The sequence below is a fragment of the Bos javanicus genome, chromosome 26 (assembly GCF_032452875.1).
Source record: "Bos javanicus breed banteng chromosome 26, ARS-OSU_banteng_1.0, whole genome shotgun sequence".
NCBI classification, from domain to species: Eukaryota; Metazoa; Chordata; class Mammalia; order Artiodactyla; family Bovidae; genus Bos; species Bos javanicus.
The window spans coordinates 34,459,126-34,484,069 of NC_083893.1; the positions used below are offsets into that span (position 1 = coordinate 34,459,126).

The 24,944-nt window shown below is 41.6% G+C and overlaps 1 protein-coding gene across 16 annotated transcripts in view; it reads right to left on the minus strand.

The window, feature by feature from the left end:
• The window catches only part of ABLIM1 (actin binding LIM protein 1), a 331,575-nt gene that overhangs the window by 125,882 nt on the left and 180,749 nt on the right, over positions 1-24,944 (minus strand). For all 16 annotated transcript variants that reach the window (XM_061403573.1, XM_061403571.1, XM_061403570.1 and 13 more), the window contains 2 exons: positions 11,143-11,326; positions 6,296-6,405 (listed from right to left, as the gene is read on the minus strand). In XM_061403573.1, coding sequence (XP_061259557.1) covers positions 6,296-6,405; positions 11,143-11,249 — 217 coding nt within the window. In that variant the 5' untranslated portion in view covers positions 11,250-11,326. The remainder of the gene's footprint in view (positions 1-6,295; positions 6,406-11,142; positions 11,327-24,944) is intronic.

Sequence of the window (24,944 nt, forward strand, 5' to 3'; positions counted from 1 at the left end):
TATGAATCAGCTAGACATGGGCAACTGATTTTTTCCTTAATAGTAAAAGCAGTCTAACGAATGGTCATCATAACCCTGTAAGGCAACGTTTACTGTTATCTCCATGATATATGATGTTTGTTGCTTATTGCATTAGATTGTACGAAGCAAAAGTTTTAACTAATTCAAGGGCAATCATCTTTCATTGCAGGTAGTGTGTTTCTAGGATTCACTTCCTGAGGTTTTCATTCACCAAACCTCGCTACCCCAGGGAGTAGGGGAAGCGCACAGAAGTGCACAGCCTTTGGGGGTGGACACTCAGGCGAATCCGCAGACAAGTCAGAGCATTGCGCCAAAGCTCAGCAACTCATCCTTGGAAGTCACAGAGATACCACACTGTGAGATAAATATCAGGGATGGTAACCTGGCATCTGGAGCCTGGGTCCATATCCCAGCATCACCACTGTGTGATCTTGGGCAAATTATTTAACCTCTGAAGAAGCTGAAGTTGAATGGTTCTATGAAGACCTACAAGACCTTCTAGAACTAACACCCAAAAAAGATGTCCTTTTCATTTTAGGGGACTGGAATAAAAAGTAGGAAGTCAAGAAATACCTGGAGTAACAGGCAAATTTGGCCTTGGAGTACAGAATGAAGCAGGGCAAAGGCTAATAGAGTTTTGCCAAGAGAACATACTGGTCATAGCAAACACCCTCTTCCAACAACACAAGAGAAGACTCTACACGTGGACATCACCAGATGGTCAATAGTGAAATCAAATTGATTATATTCTTTACAGCCAAAGATGGAGAAGCTCTATACAGTCAGCAAAAAAAAAAAAAAAAAAAAGACCAGGAGCTGACTATGGCTCAAATTCAGACTTAAATTGAAGAAAGTGGGGAAAACCATTAGACCATTCAGGTATGACCTAAATCAAATCCCTTACAATTATACAGTGGAAGTGAGAAATAGATCCAAGGGATTAGATCTGATACACAAGAGTGCCTAAAGAACTATCGACGGAGGCTCCTGACATGGTACAGGAGGCAGGGATCAAGACCATCCCCAAGAAAAAGCAATGCAAAAAGGCAAAATGGTTGTCTGAGGAGGCCTTACAAATAGCTGTGAAAAGAAGAGAAGTGAAAGGCAAAGGAGAAAAGGAAAGATATACCCATTTGAATGCAGAGTTCCAAAGAATAGTAAGGAGAGATAAGAAAGCCTTCCTCAGTGATCAACGCAAAGAAACAGAAGAACACAATAGAATGGGAAAGACTAGAGATCTCGTCAAGAAAATTAGAGATACCAAGGGAACACTTCATACAAAGATGGGCACAATAAAGGACAGAAATGGTAAGGACCAAACAGAAGCAGAAGATATCAAGAAGAGGTGGCAAGAATACACAGAAGAACTGTACAAAAAAGATCTTCATGACCAAGATAATCACGATGGTGTGATCACTCACCTAGAGCCAGACATCCTGGAGTGCGAAGTCGAGTGGGCCTTAGGAAGCATCACTACAAACAAAGCTAGTGGAGGTGATGGAATTCCAGTTGAGCTATTTCAAATCCTAAAAGATGATGCTGTAAAAGTGCTGCATTCAATATGTCAGCAAATTTGGAAAGCTCAGCCATGGCCACAGGACTGGAAAAGGTCAGTTTCATTCCAATGCCAAAGAAAGCTCAAACTACTGCACAATTGCACCCACCTCACATGCTAGTAAAGTAATGCTCAAAATTCTCCAAGCCAGGCTTCAACAGTGTGTGAATCATGAACTTCCAGATGTTCAAGCTGGTTTTAGAAAAGGCAGAGGAACCAGAGATCAAATTGCCAACATCCCTTGGATCACTGAAAAAGTAAGAGAGTTCCAGAAAAACATCTATTTCTGCTTTATTGACTATGCCAAAGCCCTTGACTATGTGGATCACAACAAACTGTGGAAAATTCTGAAAGAGATGGGAATACCAGACCACCTGACCTGTCTCTTGAGAAACCTGTATGCAGGTCAGGAAGCAACAGTTAGAACTGGACATGAAACAACAGACTGGTTCCAAATCAGGAAAGGAGTATGTCAAGGCTGTATACTGTCACCGTGCTTATTTAACTTCTATGCAGAGTACATCATGAGAAATGCTGAGCTGGATAAAGCACAAGCTGAAATCAAGATTGCCAGGAGGCATATCAATAAACTCAGATATGCAGATGACACCACCCTTATGGCAGAAAGGGAAGAGGAACTAAAGAGCCTCTTGATGAAAGTGAAAGAAGAGAGTGAAAAAGTTGGCTTAAAACTCAAAATTCATAAAACTAAGATCATGGCATCTGGTCCCATCACTTCATGGCAAATAGATGGGGAAACAGTGGAAACAGTGAGAGATTTCATTTTGGGGAGCTCCCAAATCACTGCAGATGGTGACTGCAGCCATGAAATTAAAAGACGCTTGCTCCTTGGAAGAAAAGTTATGACCAACCTAGACAGCATATTAAAAAGCAGAGACAGTACTTTGCCAATAAAGGTCCGTCTAGTCCAAGCTATGGTTTTCCCAGTAGTCATGTATGGATGTGAGAGTTGGACCATAAAGAAGGCTGAACGCTGAAGAATTGATACTTTTGAACTGTAGTGTTGGAGAAGACTCTTGAGAGTCCCTTGGACAGCAAGGAGATCCAACCAGTCCATCCTAAAGGAAATCGGTCTTGAATATTCACTGGAAGGACTGATGCTGAAGCTGAAACTCCAATACTTTGCCCACCTGATGTGAAGAACTGACTCATTTGAAAAGACCCTGATGCTGGGAAAGCTTGAAGGCAGGAGGAGAAAGGGACGACAGAGGATGAGATGGTTGGATGGCATCACTGACTCAATGGACATGAGTTTGAGTAAACTCTGGAAGTTGGTGATGGACAGGGAGGCCTGGCATGTCCACGGGGTTGCAAAGAGTCAGACACGACTGAGTGACTGAACTGAACTGTGGCCCTTGGTTTCTTCATCTGTGAAAAGGAGATAGTTACTGCCAACCTTTAGGGTGGTCATGAGAATTAAATAAGTTCAAATTTGTAGACCAGCTACGCAATGCCTGATCACATGAGTACTATGTGAATGTTTGAAGAAGACAATAAAATAAATATAAAAGTGAGAAGAATTATTATAATGTGGAAGGAAGCACCAAGCAAGGTGCCCAAGATATCACAGGCATCCCACTGGGAGTTCTCCCTAAAGCAGAGCAATACAGACATGGCAGCCCCTGCACTTCTACAGAGTAAGCACAAATGGAGGCTGTTTTGTGCAAATTCTCATCACATTATTAACTTGTCTTCTGTTGATCACTCTACTTCTTCTCTCCCTCTCTCACTGTCTTTATCTCCTATTCAGTGATGATGGAAAACCAGCCACAGAATGTGAAATAAAATTTCAGTTCAGAAGTGCAAACATTTTTGAAAGAACATTTCAAAGGAAAAAGAAGACCTTGGCTTTCTAATTTCATCACCACTGTGAACATATCAAAGAAGGGTTTCTTCTTTTTTTTGCTTTCCTTTAGGAAACTTTGCCAAGTTAAGAAATTAAAAAAAAAAAAAAAGAATCAAAGTCAAATCAGGATAGTTTTAAAATACAGGGTATTTCTTAAAGAACTGCGAAGAACAGTGTACTGTAATTATGTTCCAATGAATTTTAGAAACTTGCTGAAAATTCCCTTGCTGTTGTGTTTGTGTGCCCGTCTCTTTTGGGTATTTTGCATGTGTGTATCCATATATAAGAGTTCTCTTTTTGACAGACACTCACACCCACATGCTCCAGAAATGCTATTTGAGTGCTTATCTAAATAGATGAGTACTCGTTAAAAATAAAAATGTTCTGACCAAAAGAGCAGCACAGAGAAAAGGGTTTCATCCATTGACAGCAAAGGAGAAAAGTGAAAAAAAACCAGAATTTGGACCAATAATTTGTATGTATACAATAAATGTCAAATATAACATTACAAATGTAATGAATTTGAGTATGATACGTTTTTACACTTAGAATTTTAATTGCTTTTTTATGTGCATAATGACTATTCATATACAAGAAAATATAGGTAAAGCAAAACCATGTTTAATAAAAATCAGAATAACCATTTTGGTGGAGTTATGATTAGAAATATGTTCCCAAAAATTACATGAAGGAAAAGGACCAAAAGCCTTCAAAAATATCTTGGTTCTATTTCTTAAACCGAACAAAGAGGAGTCTTGGATGAAACAAAGACAGCCCCAAGCCAGGAGTCAGGAGACCTGGCTCTAACAAGTTACCTATGATTGGGTAACTTGTGTGACTTTGGGCCCGAATTTCCTCACCTATCAAGAAATACAGCTGGACTAAAGGACTGCACAGAATCTGAGGACACAGTCATTCCTATTCTAAGCCTAGGGATATGATCCTGTTATAGCTGTCATCCGATCCTGGGACTCATGCAACCTTCTTTTTCTTTGCTTTTCTTTTTTTAAATTTTTTTCCCCCAGTGTGGACCATTTTTAAAGCCTTTATTGAATTTGTTACAATATGGCTTGTTTTTATGTTTAGATTCTTGGCCAAGACGCATGTGGAATCTTAGCCCCCTGACCAGGGATTGAACCTGCACCCCCTGCATTGGAAGGTGAAGTGTTAACCACTGCACTGCCAGGAAGGTCCCAATCCTCTTTTCCTTAACTGTACTGAAGAATTCCTTCAGTGTTTACGGTAACATACTTTCAAAGCAAGCCCTCTCAATCAAGGGGGTCGGGGTGCCTATTCTCACCCCAGGTCACCTTCCCGATGACCTTCATAGGCAGAGTAGGTAAGAAGAGTGAAGGATCTGAGACTCTCTAGTGGTCTAGGATTGTGCTCTGTTTGGTAGCCCTTATCCTACCCAGGCTGCTGTTATTTAACAAGAGGGCAGATAAATCCACATGCTAAGGATCTGATCATGAGTATTGAATAAGATGCACTAATACATTTCTTTCTTTTTTCCCAATGGTCAAAATCCAATTTCTATGCAAATGCTTTTGGGTCATAACATTCTTATTTTTAACAGGTATAAATCTACTTTAACAGGAAGATTTGGAATCGCTGTTATAAATGACACAAAATTCCTCCAGAGCAGAAGAGGCTTATCTCATTCTTAGGTGCTGAGACTGGCAGGGCTTCAAGGCATGTGTTCTCCAAGGACAGGCACAACCCACAGAAACGGAGGCAAATCTCTAGTCCATGTCCTAATGCCCCAGGAAGGAGAGGGAAGGAGAGCTTGCTGCTCTGAGTTCAGAATCCCTCTCAGTTCATCTTGAAGTGACCCACTCCGTGTTATTTACTAGAAGAAATACTTCAATTGGCCACTGTTTTTATTTGGAGGGAAATTGGTTTTCTTTGGATTCCTATAGGTCAGACAAGCCCTTGTCATCAAAAATCACAAATCCCATGGGTATGGACAGCTTGTCCCCATATTTCTTCAGATCTATCCTTAGGTAACAAGAGAGGTTTCTCAGATTCTCCATACAAACATAGACCCATTGCCCTGCTTTTTCTCCCTGTGTTAATCTTCTTGTATATTAGATATATTTGTACTCTATTGTCTATCTACCCCACTAAAAAATAAAAAATAAGGATATTGAGTATGTTTTGTTCGCTCTATATCTCCAGTGTGAGCAACATGCATTGTAGGTGCTCAGAAAATTATCCATTTGATGAATAAATGTCAGAAACCCTCCAGGTGGGAGACTTCCCCAGCAGTCCAGTGGTTAAGACTCCGCCTTCCAATGCAGGGGGAGTGGGTTTGATCCCTGGTCAGGGGTGTGGCCAAAAAATAAAAAAATACATAACCAACAAGGACTTACTGTAAATAAATAAATAATTAATTAAAAAAGGAAAAAAAAATCCTCCAAGGGAATAAAGAATAGTTGAGGATAGTAAGGAATAATTTAAGAGTTAGCATAAACCATCACATTCACCCAAGGCACAGTGGGGATAACTTTTTAACACACAGCAATATCAGTCACATCATCACTAAATGCGCTCACAGTTTAACTCCATGCCCAGAGAGGGACACTTCTGATGTAACACATTATAATTCTTTTTCCTTCATTTACCATCAAAATGCACAGTTGAATGTCCAATTCTCTTCCTTTTCTTTTGAAAGAAGGGAGACACCTCTCTCTGCATTGCCTTTAGTGAAGGCTTCTTTTTTACAATGAAAATGCCTTACATAGGCCTACTCTTGACTCCGGCTACCAGAGTTTCTCAGAAGGGAAGGTACCTCCCTAAGCTGCCTTTGAGGAATGAAGGAATTCATGTCAACATGTGGCTGGGGCACTTACTGCCAGAGCAGGAGGCTTCTTTAGGGCTGGAAGACATCGGCTGTGCGCAGAGCTGGCAAAGGCAGTCTCTCCCATTGAACGTGACTCGGTCTCCGGGTGGAAACGGGCGCCTGGAAAGACATTGCCCTCAAGGTTATTGTGGCAATTTCATCCCTTTCCCTCACTCCTTCTGCTTTGCTGCCCTCCAGTGCCAACTCATTACTTGGAGGAGCACCAGCCAAAACGTCTGAAATGCAGTCTGAACCAAGCCGGCCAGCTGGATCCAGTCCAAACAAACAAAAGCGCCTCATTTTAAGAGGAAAGAAGAATGCACAGCTTCTACAGGCAACCAGATAGCAAATGAAACCATTTACCTCCACTCCTTCGTGGAGGGACGTTCCGGCAGGTCACCTAGCAGGGCACACACAGTAAAATCTTCCACTTCCAAATTGAAATACTACCATGAAGAAATGTTTGACATGTCATGAATTCCTATTCAAGCTTAAGGTGACTCCAAGAGAACTGGTCATACAGGGCAAACATTAATTCTTCACGTTCCCTAGACCTAAATGAATACGATGCTGAATTAGACATTGTCGTGCAGTGGGCAAAATGAATACCTCACACTGCTAGGGACTCAGTCCCTTGTAAACCTGGATTAAATATGAAAATGCTGTAAGTATCTGTTTAAAAATTAGTATTCACTTCCTTTCAGAGAATATTTCCTTTCACATTAGTGAAAGTGAAAGTTGCTCAGTCTTGTCTGACTCTTTGTGACCCCATAGACTATACAGTCCATGGAATTCTCCAGGCCAGAATACTGGAGTGGGTAGCCTTTCCCTTCTCCAGGGGATCTTCCCAACCCAGGAATTGAACTGGGGTCTCCTGCATTGCAGGCGATTCTTTACCAACTGTGCTATCATATCTGTTTAAAAATTAGTATTTGCTTCCTTTCAGAGACTATTTCCTTTCACATTAGACATTCATCAATAAATAACAGCACATTTTTTTCAAAAACATTGCCTTCTGCAGGTATGTTATGTTTCTTCTCCTCCCAGCAGGCAGATAACTTAAAAAAAATAAGTTTAATTAATAGCCATATGACAGTTTCCATGCTGGCTCACCCGCCATTGGCCAATTTGCCAATGATCTTCAACATGAATTTTCATATGTGTGATTCTGTCAGTTAGGAAACTTAAAATTCATAAGCCAAACATCGCCACCCATCTGAGTCAGAAGCAAATTCAGGCTTCTGGACATGAATTTTATGTTCACAGGTACTTTAAGTTGCCCTTCATCACCTAACAGTTGGTGATTAATCGTCCTGCACACACAGGTTGTGAAACTGGGTTTAAAACAACTCCACAAATGTGCTTGGTGCCAGTCATCGAGGAGAGCTTTAAATCACACCCCCAAATTTTAGAAGTGCTGGGTTGAGGTGGTCTCCTGGTGCCATGTTATTTTCCATCGCTCAGATAAAGCCCAGAGAGGGTAAGTGACTTGCATGGATTGACCACCTAGGGAGAAACATGCCACAGGCAGGGGTGGGTGGTGCCCACCAACCCAGAACTTGCTCTCTCTTCAACAATCAAGGTCACACTCTGGTGGGTGCCAGCCAGCCTATCAATTCACACTCATCAGTTAAAGCCAAACAAACCTCCAGCCTCCTCTGTAACAAGGCCATCAGGAAGTGAAGGGTCTGTTGATATAATAAGCATAGTTTCTTTGCCTCTGATCAGGGCCAGGGCCAGAAGGAGGCCAGCAAGGCACTCAGGATACAGCATTTAAGCAGGTCCCCACTCTCAGGAGGACCGCATGACCTGGGAGTGAGTACCCCGTTTAAAGTGTGTGCCCAGGTACCTCCCTGGCCTCACCCCTAGTCCAGACCCTGTGTCTGATTTAGGCTTATATTTCTAGACTTGAACCCCACACAGATCCACCATAGAACAAACCAGAGTCCAGTTCTCAACAAGGGCAAGATGCTCTGAATTTTGAATTCTGTTATTTCATAAAGGATCCCTTTCATTTTCCTAAGTCCTCTGCCTACATGGGTTCACTTCCTTCTGTTATTTGCATGAATGTTTGTGATAAAAGAGAGTTGGATTTAGAGTCTGAACATGTGAGTTGAAATATTGGCTTTGTGATATGAAGGACTGGGAAAACCCCTTAGACTCTGGGTCTCAAAGTCACTCATAAGTAGGGATAGGAATTGCTGATTGACCTCACAGAATTGTTGAAAGGGTTAAATTAATTTCTACATGAATGCAATTTGTAAGTTGTAAAGGTGGCCTCCCAAGTAGGAAGAATTGGTGTCATTAGGCAGCACCAGCAGCTTAGACCATCAGTAGCAGGCACCTCTCTGTTGGCTCAAACCTCCAGAGACAGGGCTATAGCTGATGACTGTTTTACCAACCTGAAGCAATGATCTCTCAGGGCCAAGATCAGGAAGGCTCTTAGAGTTTACCTGGGCCAGGGCCTTCTAACCTTTTAAAAAATTTTTAATTGTAGGATAATTGCTCCATGATTTTGTGCTGGCTTCTGCCACACAATCACTCAAATTAGCCACAAGCATACATACACATGTCCCCTCCCTCTTGAACCTCCCCCAACCCGTGCCTCATCCCACCCCTCTAGGCTGTCACAGGGTACCCCTTGAGCTCCTTGTGTTAATACATAGAAACAGATATTTTTAAAAGACCCTTCCTAAGCTCCAACCTGGTGATCTGTGACAACCTAGAGGGGTGGGGTGAGCTGGAGTTGGGGAGTAGGACGGAGGTTTAAGAGGGAGGGGATATATGTATACTTATGCTGGATTTGAGTTGCTGTATGACAGAAATCAATGTAACATTGTAAAGCAATTATCCTCCAATTAAGAAAGGAAAAAAAGAGACCCTCCCTTGGGGATTCCAGTGACCACCCAGGTTTGGGGAATCACTTTTATCTAATCCACAGCCTCTCATCTTACAGACAAGACAACTGCCACGGAAAAGTTAGCTCACAGAGGTCTCAAACCAGCTCAGAAAAGAGGACCAGAAACAGGGCTTCCTGAATGCCAGCCCAGAGTTCTCAACCAGACTGTGGGCGGCAGCTTGAATAGGGAGAGGTCAAAAGGAAACTTTGCTGTTGATTAAATACAGAAAAAATTCAGCTCATTAACCCAGAATTTTAAAATTATGACTTAAAAATATATAATTGAGAAATGACCTAATAGCTACAAAAAGTTACTAAAATAATTTGATTATGAATATTTCCTCTAAATCTTATGATGATTCATCCAATGAGTATTATCCGGTTAATTAATTGTATAAAATCAAATTTACCCTTCTAGAGTTTACATTTCTCTGGCCTAAAAACAGGAAATACTGGAAAATAAAATGAACTGAACTACAGTTTTTACAAAAGCATAGCAAAATTGAATACATATGATCAACATCATACCAAAAGGCATGGAATTACTCGATCAATATGGGTCAACTAGTTAAATTCCCTCTTCTCTCTGATTGACCATTTTAATCAAGCTGCTTTGTGAAATAAAGATTTAACCTTGGTTGATGATAGATGCTTATAGAGGAGGGGTTAACAACTTTTCCCCCGAAAGATCAGATTGTAAATATTTTTTTAGACTGTGCAGATCATAAGGTTTCTATCTCAACTACTCTACCACTGTCACTTGGAAGCAGTCATAGACAATATATAAACAAATGGGCATGGCTGTGTTCCAATAAAACTTTATTTACAAAACAGGTCTAATTTGATACGTGAGGCCGTTAGCTCTCCCTGGCTATAGAGCAAATGAGATAATTTTACACACCCACACCCACACACGTAAGAGCTGATACTTCCAAATAAGCTTCATCTTTCCAAGTATTTATGCCATCTCCTCCTATGTTTCCACTGCTCAAAATGTCTCAACACCTGGGGCTGCTTTCAGATTCGGCTCCCAGCCACTTAAGATCAGTCAAACTATTTAGTGGAGGACATTCCATATAAAGTTTCCTAACTAAATTGCTTTTTAACTAAGCCTGATAATACAGTAGGAAAACAAAAAATCTAAAAGTGCATCAGAAAAAAATATATACAGAGAAATATACGATATCACTTATATGTAGAATCTAAAAAAAATGATACAAATGAATTTATTTACAAAAACAGAAACAGGCTCAGACACATACAGAACAAACATGGTTCTCAAAGGGGAAAGGAGAGGGGAAGGATAAATTAGGAGTTTGCAATTAGCAGATACAAACTACTATATATAAAATAGATAAACATAAAGGTTCTACCATACAGCACAGGGAACTATATTCAATAACTTATAATAATCTATAATGGAAGAGAACGTGAAAAATAATGCATATAATATAAATAATATAGTATATATATACAACATAAATAATACATATTATTTATATATATATATATATATATATATATATATATATATATGAAGAAAGTGTGTTAGTCACTCAGTCATGTCCAACTCTTTGTGACCCCATGGACTGTATGTAGCCTGCCAAGCTTCTCAGTCCATGGAATTCTCCAGGCAAGAATACTGCAGTGGGTTGCCATTTCCTTCTCCAAGGCATCTTCCTGACCCAGGGATTGAACCTGGGTCTCTGTATTGCAGGCAGATTCTTTACCACCTGAGCCACCAGATAAATAATATATATAATATATAGAGATACAACTGAAACATTTTGTTGTACACCTGAAACTAACACAACATTATAAATCAACTATACATCAGTAAACATAATTTTTTTAAAGGAAAAATATTTTAAGACTAAGTACAACTCAAGACCAAAGCGCAGATTCCAAGCTCTGAGAGCAGAATCCAACACTTCCCTGTTGGCGGAAGCCACACTTACTTGCAGATCGTGCAGGCAAAGCAGTTGGGATGGTAGGTCTTGCCCAGGGCGGTCACCACCTCTCCTTCCACAAACTCCCCGCAGCCATGGCATCGTGTGCCATACATCCTCTGGTAGTCCAGGGTGCAGAGATACTCCCCGTTCTTTATGAAGAAGCCCCCTTGGGCCAGGTCACAGCCGCACACTGTGGACAGACAAGTTCACATCTGGTCACAAGCTGCCAAGCTACTGGGCAGCATCGCCTTCTACCGCATGCTGCTAACTTACTCTATGATCTCAGCAGTATGGGGTTCGGGTGGGGAGGACTGGTACAAAGAGCTATTTATTGTTGGGCTCCAAGTTCTCTCTTGCCTCCCTCCCCCTTTGTTTCCCTTCCCTTTGGGAGCTATGCAATATCTCATGCAAGTAAAATCCATTGGCTAGGTCTCAACAGCCTTTGCGATACATCTAAGATTCAGAGATAATCAGTCTTTGATGGAAAGATACCTTTGGGTCATGCTGTCTCTCATAGGAACAAAACTGTCTCTGGCAGTGCTATTTAGGAAAGATAGACACTGCTTGCCCACACAACTGCTTGGTTTGGCCTAAACTGTTACTGAGCTGAGTAATAAATTCCCACTCTACCAAAAGCAGGAGCTGAAATGTCCAGTGTCTATTTTTTCACACTCTGGAAATACTTTCCCATAGTCGTAAAACATTTAGGCATTTAATTTTCTCTTGGTGCAGCAAATAGGATAAGTCCATTATTTATATATTAAAGAGTGAGATAAAAATGAACAAGCCACAGAGGAAAGAAAAGGGAACATGTCCAAGATAAAACTGTCATTCCGGACCTCAGCACATGCAAAAGAGGATTTTGGCACCTCTTTCAAATCTGCACAGCTGTGGAGCATGGAGATGGTGTGAAAAAGTAGGTCCTGAAACGCCAGGTCTGCATGTTCAGACAAGACCAGGGCAGGACTCAGCAGCTTGTCCAAGAACAAAGCCAAAGGCGGCTCCTGAGAGTGAAGACTTTCCATTGACAAATGACCGGGAAATAACACCAAAGCTGGAAATCTCTGTTCGTAACCTCTGTATTCCCAGGGTTGGTTGACTCCTATACAGTTCAGATCCTTAGGCAAAGAATCCAGGATCCATCTTGATTATTCCTGCCAGCAGCTGGAATAGGCTTTTAGCTGGGGTAAGGATGAACTGAATTCAGTCACTAAATAGTTTTCCTAAGGACCTGCTAGAACACACCCAGGGTTCCTCTGGTAAGTTCCCATGACCCATGAAAGCATCTAGATGAACTAGTGTTGAGCACAGTAAGATTTTGATGCATTCGGATAGAATCTTACACTCCCACCCCAGCTCGCAGTCTCTACTAATTGCAACTACTGAGGATATTCAAGGTGACACAGAAGCTACAACAAGCTTTCCAGTGTGGGTTCATCTGTCTGTTTAGGTCCACACTCCACAGCTATGACCTTCTTCTTTGCAGTTTATAATCAAGTAACCCCAGATGATGGCCTGAGTCCATCATGCTGAAAATGACCATATAAACTCTGCTGTGATCACATTACCTGGAAACCAGCTCGTTTACCACCTGCTGCCTCCCTAACTTGCCAGTGCCCCCACTGTTTCCATTCCTGCCTTTTCCTACAAAATGAGTCCTGTGGGTCAAGGCAACTGAAGTTAAGACTAACCTCGCTCTAATTGCAAATTCCTTCAACAACAATAAACACAATCCTGAGGGTCACAGGACACCTTAGAGATTTCTCTTCAGTATTTTTCTATGTATTTCTTAATTTTCACACAAGACGACAAGGCACTTTATGGTTAAGAGTCTTCAGCTTCACTTCTTTTGATTTGTAGAAACCTCTAACCACGGAATTTAACATAAGGCTGGGAACCAATTTTTTAATTAAACTGAATCCACTTCAAATTTGGCAGACTCCTACCAGTTTCACTCCTTAGTGGCGTGAAGTAGTTCCAATGACTCAGTTGCTATTCCAAACTCGGGTCTTTGTCAAAACCATGACAGGTGACAATATAATGCATTTGGACTGCTAATAATTTCCTTTAGTTTCTCCTCCAACCCCCTAAGGTAGACAGAATGTAAAAGTTCACAGATCCTTTATAAAAAGCTCTGGTGGCAACAGGGTCATCCTTATGTGCATGCAGATTGTAGGGATGGCTTCAAAGCTAATTCTAAATGTTTTAGACATCCCTGTACCCACCGCTTCCTTAGGGTATCTTTCCAGACTCTCTAGTTCACATGGTTTTGAGAAATTGACACATGCTCTCCTTTAATAATAAAGTCTTAGTTTATATGAACATAATACAGCCTTAAAAGTGATTTTGTAATTACTGTTGAGAGATGCCAAACTACAATCAAACTATGCCCTTTGCAATTTGATTTGGCTTGGTCCTTCAATTCAAGGCAGTGGCTCAAATGTGCTTACCAAACCGTACCATTGTTTCTGGTGGTTTATACCCGAGGAAACTAGCATTTGAAAACAGACTCACAGAGGCAAGGGTCATGAAGGCATACACAGCGAGTAGTGGGAGGGGAGGTCTATACTGCTCAGACCTAAAAGCACTTAACAACACATTACATTCCCAAAGAACGGACTAGTTGGGACGTAATCTCGGACCTTTCCCTCTTTCACTTCTCCAGGTATACTCGCCTATTCCTCCTCCTCCTTCTCCTCCTCTGGTCACAACTTCTCAGTCTCCTTGGCCACACCCTTACAGGCAGGTAACTCCCATGGACATTACCTTCTTCCTCTAAAACATAAGACCTCCCTGGAAACAGGGCTTCCCAGGTGGCACTAGTGGGAAAGAACCCACCTGTCAATGTAGGAGACATAAAAGGTGCAAGTTCGATCCCTGTGGCGGGAAGATCCCCTGGAGAAGAGCATGGCAACCCTCTCCAGTATTCTTGCCTAGAGAATCCCAAGGACAGAGGAGCCTGGCGGGCTACAGTCCATGGCGTCACAAAGAGTCGGATACAACTTAAGTGACTTAGCATGCACTCACACTTTGGAAACAGATCTCATCCACTCTTAGAGCTTCAACTATGACTGCAAAGGATTCTCAAGTCAATGTCCATGTGACATCTTCCCCAACCTGGGCACAGACAGCACACTTATCTGAACACAGAATCATCCAAAAAAACTCTATTCTCTCAGCTTCTCTGCCATCTCTTCTAAACGTTCTACTATTCCCTTTTCCAATAAAATGGTAGCGCTATGCGTTCTCCCACTCTTAAACCCAAATTTTCAACTAGCCACTAAATCCACTGTGTTTTCCCAGGAAAACATTTCTTTGATCCATTCCCTCCTCTGCCTTCTTATCACCTCTACTCAGATCCTGGCCTTTAGTATCTCTTGTATGAAAACAGTTTTATTACAACAGTGTTTGTACTGGTAGAAAAAAAAGAAACAGACAAACCTGGGAATAACTCAACTTTCCATCAGTAGAGCAAGAGTTGGATAAATTATGATATATCCAGTCTGTGGAGATAGGTCAGATCAATATCTGTAACCTAGAGGTCTGTCCATGATAAATTGTTAAAAGAGAAAGTTTCACAAAGAACTTCAACAATCCCTTTTTTCAAAAGTCTACTTATGTTTTTACAAACAAGGAAAAGTGAGTTAACACCAACATAGGATTATTAGTGGGTTATCTCAGCAGGATGAATAACTATTCACTTTTCATTCACATACCTATGTGTCGGCTCACTTTTTAAAGTTATGTAATTCTGCTAAACACACATAACATAGAATGGACCGTCTCAACCATGTTTAAGTGTACAGTTCAGTGACAGCACATTCACCTGGCTGGGCAGCACCATCCCCATGTATCCACAGGACATCTTTCATCCTGCAAAACTGAAACTCTAGACCCATAGAACAGCACCTCCCTAGTCTCCCTCCCTCCCCCAGGCCCCTGGAAACTGCCACTCTAGCTTCTATCTCTATGAATTTGACTGCCCTTGGTGTCTCATCTAAGGAGAAACTCACTTTATGTTAAGAAAAATTATCAAAAACATGTCCGAAAGGTGGAGGAAAGAAGCATGTTCTCCAGGGTCATGCTGGAATTCTAAGAGCTCACACAGAACTATTTCGTGACCCAAGGCACTGGATCTGTGTTTGACAAGATCTTTACCTGGGTTCAATCCGTGGGTTGGAAAGATCCCCTGGAGAAGGGAGAGGCTGCCCACTCCAGTATTCTGGCCTGGAGAATTTCATGGACTGTATAGTCCATGGGGTCAAAAAGAGTCGGACACGACTGAGTGACTTGCACTTTCATTTTACTACTAATCAAAAGCCCAGACTTTGAAAGTTAACTGTAACTTGTAGGTTCTTGTCCAATAGACGTGCAGACGACTTCAGTCCAGGTTTACCATCCCGCTCCCTGTTAGGCTGCTGATCAGTTTTATATTTAACCCTGGCATCTTATCCTACATCCTTTGTTTTTCTTTTCTCTTTTGGCCACATTGCACAGCATATAGGATCTTAGTTCCCGCAGGGATCGAACCCACATACCCTGCATTGGAAGCACAGATCTTTAATCACTGAATCGCTAGAGAAGTCCCTGACATCCTTTCTTGAACACCTTTAAACCCATTCCTTTGGTTCTCCTTTGAGTTGGCTTTACATTCTACTAGTTCCCTCATTAATGAGTTGACTAAATCTCTGGTTAACGTTCATTCTATATTGGTGTCCTACTGCTGCTGCTGCTAAGTCGCTTCAGTTGTGTCCGACTCTGTGCGACCCCATAGACGGCAGCCCACCAGGCTCCCCCGTCCCTGGGATTCTCCAGGCAAGAACACTGGAGTGGGTTGCCATTTCCTTCTCCAATGCAGGAAAGTGAAAAGGGAAAGGGAAGTCGCTCAGTGGTGTCCGACTCTTAGCGACCCCATGGACTGCAGCCTACCAGGCTCCTCCGTCCATGGGATTTTCTAGGCAAAAGTACTGGAGTGGGGTGCCATTGCCTTCTCCGATATTGGTGTAAGAGTCATATATTTAACTTTTTGAAAATTACACTTTGACAAAGTGTAATTAACCAAAAATGAAAACCAAAAACTAACCAAAAATATCTAAAGGTGAATCATATAAAAATTGTAAAAGGGGGGAGGGGTGCTTCCCTGGTGGCTCAGTGGTAAAGAATTCTCCTTCTAATGCAAGAGACACGGGTTCGATCCCTGATCCAGGAAAATTCCACATGCTGAGGAGCAACTAAGCCCCATGTGCCACAGCTGTTGAGACTGGGAACCACAGCTCCTAGAGCCTGTGCTCCTCAACAGGAGAAGACACCGCAATGAGAACCCTGAGCACGGCAACCAGTAGCCCATGCAGCACTGAAGACCCAGCACGGCCAAAAATAAATTAAAAAACAAATTTTTTAACTAGAGTTTAAAAATAAAAGTCACTGTAAAAAAATGTTTTTAAAGTTCAGTCTGTTTATATTAATGACTTAGCAAATGCTTTTAACTGGTGGCACAAAGCAAAACTTCAAAACTTCCCACTCAAATGACCACACAATCCCAATTAGGTCGAACTTCAGTAGGCTATCTTTAGGTTTTTACCTTTGGATCTCTATTTGTCTCTCCTTTGATTCAAAGTTAACATATGCCCAGGGAAAAGAATAGATTCCTTTCATTTTTTTTTTTTTTAAAGAGCTGCCAATGAAAGAGAATTAATTGCTTTCTTCTTGATGATCAATTATTTAAAACATGTCCCACTCAAGGCCTGCCTGAATCTTGCCTCCTCTGTTATCACTAAAGCATGGCCACAAACAGTCATATGTCTCATAAAAGTTACACTCTTAAATTCACTCTCTACATACCAATGAATACCATTAAGTATTTAACTAGGAACATGTACATCAAAACAATTTAATATAAAAGTTGTGAAATTAATAACAGCACATTTAAAAATCTTACATGTTAAAAAAAGAAAACTTAACAGGAGCTTGCCTGTGTTGTAAAAATACCACAGAACGGGAAGTGCACCAAGCATGGAGGTGTCAGATTAAGGGGGAAAACAGTGTCGTGTTTTAGTGGCACGAACAGGGTTGTAGTAGCAATTATTTCTTCAACTTTCTAAAAACAGAAGTTACATTTTCAGTTCAGTCGCTCAGTCGTGTCCGACTCTGCGACCCCATGAATCGCAGCACGCCAGGCCTCCCTGTCCATCACCAACTCCCGGAGTTCACTCACACTCACATCCATCAAGTTAGAAATGCCATCCAGCCATCTCATCCTCTGTCGTCCCCTTCTCCTCCTGCCCCCAATCCCTCCCAGCATCAGAGTCTTTTCCAATGAGTCAACTCTTCACATGAGGTGGCCAAAATACTGGAGTTTCAGCTTTAGCATCATTCCTTCCAAAGAAATCCCAGGGCTGATCTCCTTCAGAATGGACTGGTTGGATCTCCTTGCAGTCCAAGGGACTCTCAAGAGTCTTCTCCAACACCACAGTTCAAAAGCATCAATTCTTTGGCGCTCAGCCTTCCTCACAGTCCAACTCTCACATCCATACATGACCACAGGAAAAACCATAGCCTTGACTAGATGGACCTTTGTTGGCAAAGTAATGTCTCTGCTTTTGAATATGCTATCTAGGTTGGTCCTAACTTTCCTTCCGAGGAGTAAGCGGAAGTAAGTAATTTCATGGCTGCAGTCACCATCTGCAGTGATTTTGGAGCCCAGAAACATAAAGTCTGACACTGTTTCCACTGTTTCCCCATCTATTTCCCATGAAGTGGTGGGACCGGATGCCATGATCTTCGTTTTCTGAATGTTGAGTTTTAAGCCAACTTTTTCACTCTCCACTTTCACTTTCATCAAGAGGCTTTTTAGTTCCTCTTCACTTTCTGCCATAAGGATGGTGTCATCTGCATATCTGAGGTTATTGATATTTCTCCCGGCAATCTTGATTCCAGCTTGTGTTTCGTCCAGCCCAGTGTTTCTCATGATGTACTCTGCATATAAGTTAAATAAGCAGGGTGACAATATACAGCCTTGACATACTCCTTTTCCTATTTGGAACCAGTCTGTTGTTCCATGTCCAGTTCTAACTGTTGCTTCCTGACCTGCATATAGATTTCTCAAGAGGCAGGTCAGGTGGTCTGATATTCCCATCTCTTTCAGAATTTTCCACAGTTTATTGTGAGCCACACAGTCAAAGGCTTTGGCCTGGTCAATAAAGCAGAAATAGATGCTTTTCTGGAACTCTCTTGCTTTTTCCATGATCCAGCAGATGTTGGCAATTTGATCTCTGGTTCCTCTGCCTTTTCTAAAACCAGCTTGAACATCAGGAAGTTCACGGTTCACGTTCGAGGTCAGGGGCGATGGCTGAGAGGATCTACCCCACACCCGAGACCAGGGGCAGCGGCTGGGAGGACCAAACTAGTTACATTTTAGGTTGCAACAAAACTCATTTCAGAGACATTCTGTCTGTCAACTAGTTCATACTGCCAGAAATTTAGGAGCATAGGTAATATTTCAAACTCCACCTAAAGGTTGCTTGGAGGTAAAACACGAGACATCTTCATCTAGATCAGGAGATTGAACATCTCTGCTGGTCTCATTGTCGTTTTAATCCATGAGTGAGAGAGGGAGGGATGTCAACTCAACGTGATCGTTTTCAATTTAGCTTTGAGCAACGTTAAGAATTCTTGCTGGGGGCCAGGAGCCTAAGGTGGGTTCTTTCTTGTCTTTTGTAGGGCAGACGCTGGCTTTGTGGTTTGGCACTTTGCCAGCCGGTCAGCTCATCACAGCTCTTCTGAATCTGCCCCAGGGAAATGGAGGCCCTGCATGCCAGAACCTGGGTTTCACCCGCTCATTTCAGGCGTTAAGGACCATGTGCTTTCTGCCCCTACCTTCCTTCCTCCCCCCTTCCCTCTCTCTCTCTCTCTTCTTTCTTATTTTTTACATTATCTTTTTTATTTTTTCTTTCAGTTTTATTGATACAGTTCACACACTCCACTATATAAGTTTAAGGTGTACAGCACGGTGATTTGACTGACATACATCATGAAACGTCTATCACAATAAGTTTAGTGAACATCCTATATCTTACATAGATATAAAATTAAGGAAAGACATTTTTTTCTTGCAATGAGAACTCTTTACTCTTTTAACAACTTTCATATGCAACACACAGCCATGTTGATTATATTTATCAATGTTATATTATATCACTGGGCTTCCCTTGTTATTCAGCAGTAAAGATCCACCTGCTAATGCAGGAGATGTGGGTTTGATCCCTGGGTTGGGAAGATCCCCTGGAGAAGGAAATGGCAACCCACTCCAGCATTCTTGCCTGGGAAATCCCATGGACAGAGAAGCTTGGTGGGCTACAGTCCACGGGGTCACACAGAGTTGGGCATGACTTAGTAACTGAGCAAGCATGCACGCACGTACATTGCATCACTGCTGCTGCTAAGTCACTTCAGTCGTGTCCAACTCTGTGCGACCCCATAGACGGCAGCCCACCAGGCTCCCCGTCCCTGGGATTCACCAGGCAAGAACACTGGAGTGGGTTGCCATTTCCTTCTCCAATGCATGAAAATGAAAAGGGAAAGTGAAGTCACTCAGTCGTGTCTGACTCTTAGCGACCCCATGGACTGCAGCCTACCAGGCTCCTCCATCCATGGGATTTTCCAGGCAAGAGTACTGGAGTGGGGTGCCATTGCCTTCTCCGACATTGCATCACTAGTATTTGTGTTATAACTGAGAGTCTGTACCTTTTGAGTGCCTTTGTCCAATTTCCCCCCCCCCCACCCCTCCCCTCACCTCTGGTAACCACAAACCTGATCTCTTTCTCTATGAATGTGTTTGTTTCTGAAGCACAACTGACTTACAACACTATCTTAGTTCCTGGTACACAACAGTGGGATTCGATACTTCTATACATTTCAAAACAATCATCACAGTAAGTCTAGTTACAAGCTGTCACCACACAAACATATTACATAATTTTTGACTATATTCCTCACACTATACATTTCATACTAGTGACTCATTTATTTTGCAACTGGAAGTCTGTAACTCAATCTCCTTCACCTATTTATCTTCTCCCCTTCAACCCTCCCCACTAGCAACCACCTGTTTGTTCTCTGTATCTATTTATGACTATTTCTGTTTTGTTATCTGCTATTTGTTCATTTGTTTTGTTTTTAGAGTCCATGTAAAAGTGGAGTCATACAATGTCTGTTTCCTCTGACTTATTCTGCTCAGCATAATGCTCTCAAAGTCCATTCACATTATCGCAAATGGCAAGATTTCAGTCTTTTTATGGCCAAGTAATATTCCACTGTACATATATATACCACGCTTTCCTTATCCATTTATCTATTAATGGGCATTTAGGTTACTTCTATATCTTGGCTACTGTAAATGCTGCTGCAATGAAAAGGGTACATGTATCTTTTCTTTTTTTAATTGGAGTATAGTTGATTTACGACACTGTGTTAATTATTGCTATACAGCAAAGTGATTCAGTTATGGGTTCATGTATCTTTTCTAATTAGTGTGTTTGTTTCTTTCGATAAATACCCAGGAATAGGATTACTGGATTGTATGGTAGATCTATTGTTAATTTTTTGAGGAATCTCCATATTATTTTCCATAGTAGTCACACAGTGTACATTCCCATCAACGGCGTACAAAGGTTCCCTTTCTCCACATCCTAAAAGGACTCTGTGCTCTAGAAGTTCTACTTTACAGGCGAAAACCCTGCTCCTCGTCCCCTGGGCCAGCACTGCCTCCTCCTAGGCTGTCCTGTGCAGGAGCAGGGGGGTGGGATAGACAGAGGGTACGGAATTCTCAAACTCCTCACAAGTGGATTTGCACCATACTCTTCCTCCATCTTCTACTCAAGCTAAATTTTTAAAAAAGATTATTTCACCTAAGACATTATTCTATTCATCTCCTCAAACCCTTTCTTCATAGAAAAGCCAAAGGTAGACTTTGACAAAGCATCCTCTCAAGCCCCCTCCAATGCTGCCTTACGGTGTGGGGTCTCACTGAATCAGACTTTGCCCTGAAATCCAGAGCAGTGTGTTTCAAAGTACCATGCACTGTAGCTCCAAAGTATGACATGCTGTAGCCCAGAGCTCAAAATAGCTGAACAGAGACTCATAAACAATAATAAGAGGGGGCAGCTTCCACCAAAAATAACTATTAGCTAATGCATCATCCTGGAAGCAAATACTAAGCCACAAAACATATTTAAAGAGCTTTTCACACTCATTTCTAAATGTGCCTCAAAATCTATGATTTTTCTGGGAAAGAAGATAGTTAGGAGTCCAACTAGATGACAAAATGAGACCCCAAGGTCAGGCATTTGAGGTGTGGTATTAATCAGAGCTTGAATTTACAATAATAACTAAAGAGATTTGATTGAAAAGGAATCAGTAGGACCCTCTTTTATTAATAAAATCTTCGACTACATAGTAAGTTTATTTTTAATGCTTGTCGTAGAAATTCATGTGCAAATGACATTAATTATAACCAGCTCAAGTAACAAAGATATCATCCAGAATAATACCTCTCACTCAACGTATTATTTTGTTTTTGTTTGGGTCCATAACACAAAACAAGTATCAAAGTCTTCTCTGATAGCATAGATTACTTAATAAGCAGGAAGTACCATGTATAAATGCTGAAAATATACACAAGGAAGAAATGAAAGGCTGGCCAGATTTAATAGGACCTTGCTTATCCCAGGTAAAACTACCTCAGGTAAGCCACTCATTGGAATTCTGGGCCCACAGGTAAATTTTCAGGTCTATATTCTGTCCTTTCCCTTTCCCTGTTCAGTCCCCAGAAAAAGTTGGGTCATGAATCTTTGCCTTTAACAAGCTCCCAGACCCCAAGGACACAGCCTCAGTGAGAGTTCTGTGTGCCTATAAGCTGACCCTCTAGGAAATAGAAAAAGGTAAGGATGCATTGCTACTTTTACCAACAACCACAATAAGTAATTAGCATGGGGTTTATTAACCCTCTTAATGGGCTCTTTTTCTCTGGCTTCTCCTGAATCTATCTGGCTTCTCACTCAATCTATCCTGCTCACATCCTCTAAATTAACATGGTAAATGCCCTCCTTCTTCACTTTGATCTTGCATCGAAGGCTCTGGCATCTACCAAACATTCATCTGACTCTTCCTGACCATCAGTGCTTTATTCCAGCCAAACTGACCCTCCCATCCCCCATGCCCGATAGACACCTCCTCCCACCTCCTGCCAGTGCCCATGACAACCCCAACCAGCCTCCCTGGCCCCACTCAGGTTCGACCTTGTGATGAAGCTGCTGGCTTCTTCCAGTCCTGTCTGGCTCTGCTTTCTCAAGGCTCTGAACAATGATTAACATTTGATTCTTAATCTGTGTTACCTTATACTGCCACCAGTATTTTCTCCTTATCTCAGTTGCAAACTTATTGAAGGCAAAACCCACTTCTTATCACGATACTTAGAGAGATGGAAACTTATTATTGTCCCTTTCCACCTATTCATACCGCTTTAAACCAGGCTGGCATCCGGACTGTGTGGGTGGAGCCAAGTTGCTCTGGCACAGCATAAAGAGAGCCAGTAATCCTGCCTTTGCTTCTGAAAGTACCTAATTGGCATCAAGATAGTGGTGCCAAGGTAGCAACTCTACCCTCTCTCAACTTCTTCAATCTCCTAAGACTCTTCCTTCACAATTGAAATTGACTACAACTCAAAACAACTCTAGAGATCATTTTAATTCGCAAGTGTAGGGTCAGACTATGCTCTGCTTTGTGCTCAGTAATAACCAAAAAGGTCTTGATCACAGAGAATAAGACTGCAGCTGGTTAAGTGCTCCATGATTTGAGGTGCATGAGAAGAAACTAGAATGAGATTACAGGGTGGCAACAAGAGTAATCCTGTCTTTAAGAGAGAACATCTGAGGGGGGAAAAAAGTAGATGGAATTGGGATTATACCAAAGAAAAAGAAGGCAGGGTAATAATGGTCTTTAAGTGTATGGCAGGTTATGACACCCTTTAACTATTAAAGTCTAACACACAGTTAAGACTCATATTGCAAAGTGGCACAGTCTCTATTAAGACATAATTCTGTACAAGGATTTCTGCCAATGCTATTTGGAGAGACGAGCTCACATGATCTGATTTTTAAAAATTTCCACAGACATTATCCAATGTTCAGAAATCTTTCTAAAACTATGTGGCTATAAATAACATATAACATTAGTTCCATTTCTGAAATAAAACAAAGTTACTCTAATGAATGTTTAAAATGCCATCCTTCAAATGCCAATAGGAATGTTATGGCTCCACTCATTTCTGGCAAGAAACTTGCTTGCCCAAATGAAGGCCAGTGTCAACTCCAGCTATATCCCTGTCTCTACCGCTTTGAATAAGGCAGCCCCGACCCCTGACCACAGCTAGCGTCCTCTTTTCAGTCCTGGGAAGGTTTATTATGTTTTTATTGAGCATCTGTGCTTTATCCACCTTGCCCCCTTCTTGGTAACATCCCCAGACCATTCAGCTCTACGTGTTCTCTGCAGCCTCAGACTCGCTGCGCCTGTGCTCTGGACCACTCACCGGCACCATCCTGCTACTAGCCATGGCTCCTCCGGTAAGCACAGGCTTGCCAGCAGATCACATGCTCTTCAGGGGTAGATACCATGTTATATATATATATATCTATCTTTCAAGCCTCCATAGCCTACCATAGTGAAAGGAGAGATGACAGATGCTCTATAGACATTTCACATGGTAAACATTTGAAGGTCATCAATTGTCCATATTCCCAGGTTGATTTATGCAAAAACATTAAGTGACTTTTAGTAAGAAAAGAATATAAATCTGCTCTTAGGAATAATGAAGTCCATTTAGTTGACTTTTCATACAAGGAGAAATTAAGTAGTTATTATATTTTCATCCTTTACAGAATAGAAGTTTGAGCTGCCCTCTATTCCCAGAGAGGTAGAGGTGGGATAGGGAATCATTTCCTGACCACCTGTCCATCTCCCCCCGACAAACACACTGAGAGATCCTTCTGTTACAAGCTCATTTTCACTGGGGCAGATCTTTTTATTTTCCCTTTATTGCACCAATGACAGTTGGTAAGTCATAGTGATTTCATATGATTATTTCATTGTCTGATTAATATCCTGTCTTAATGCATTCAGGCTGCTGTAACAAAATACCACAGACTGGGTGGTTTATAAACAATAGAAATTTATTTTTCACAGTTCTAGGGATTGTGAAGTCTAAGATGAAGCTGCAAGCTGATTCAGTGTCTGGTGAGCGCCTGCTTCTTGGTTCAGATGAGATCGGGTACATTGAGGGTGGCATGGCTGTAACCCTGCTTCTTGGTTCAGAGAGCAGTCTTCTCACTGGGTTCCCTTGTGGCACAAGGGATGAGGGAGCTTTTGGGGTCTCTTGAAAAAGCACTAACCCCATTCACAAGGGCTCCACCTTCATGATATATCACTTCCCAAAGGCCATACTTCCTAATACCATTAGGGATTAGGTTTCAAAATACGAATTTGAGGGGGAACACAAGCAGTCTATGATATATCTCTATGAAGGCAGGGATCATGTCTAACTTATACATATAGCTTGATGTGTATGACTTATTCTTGAGTATCGTGGCACTTGAAAAAAAATATTTGTTGAATAAACAAATGTTACCATTTATCCTCAGAATTTATAGCACACCCTAGAGGTTAGCCAGGGTTTTCATTATTCATATCATTTGACTTCGGTCTTCTGCTTTGCACTTGTGGGTGCTGGCAAACTGTGCAACAGGGAATTCTAGACC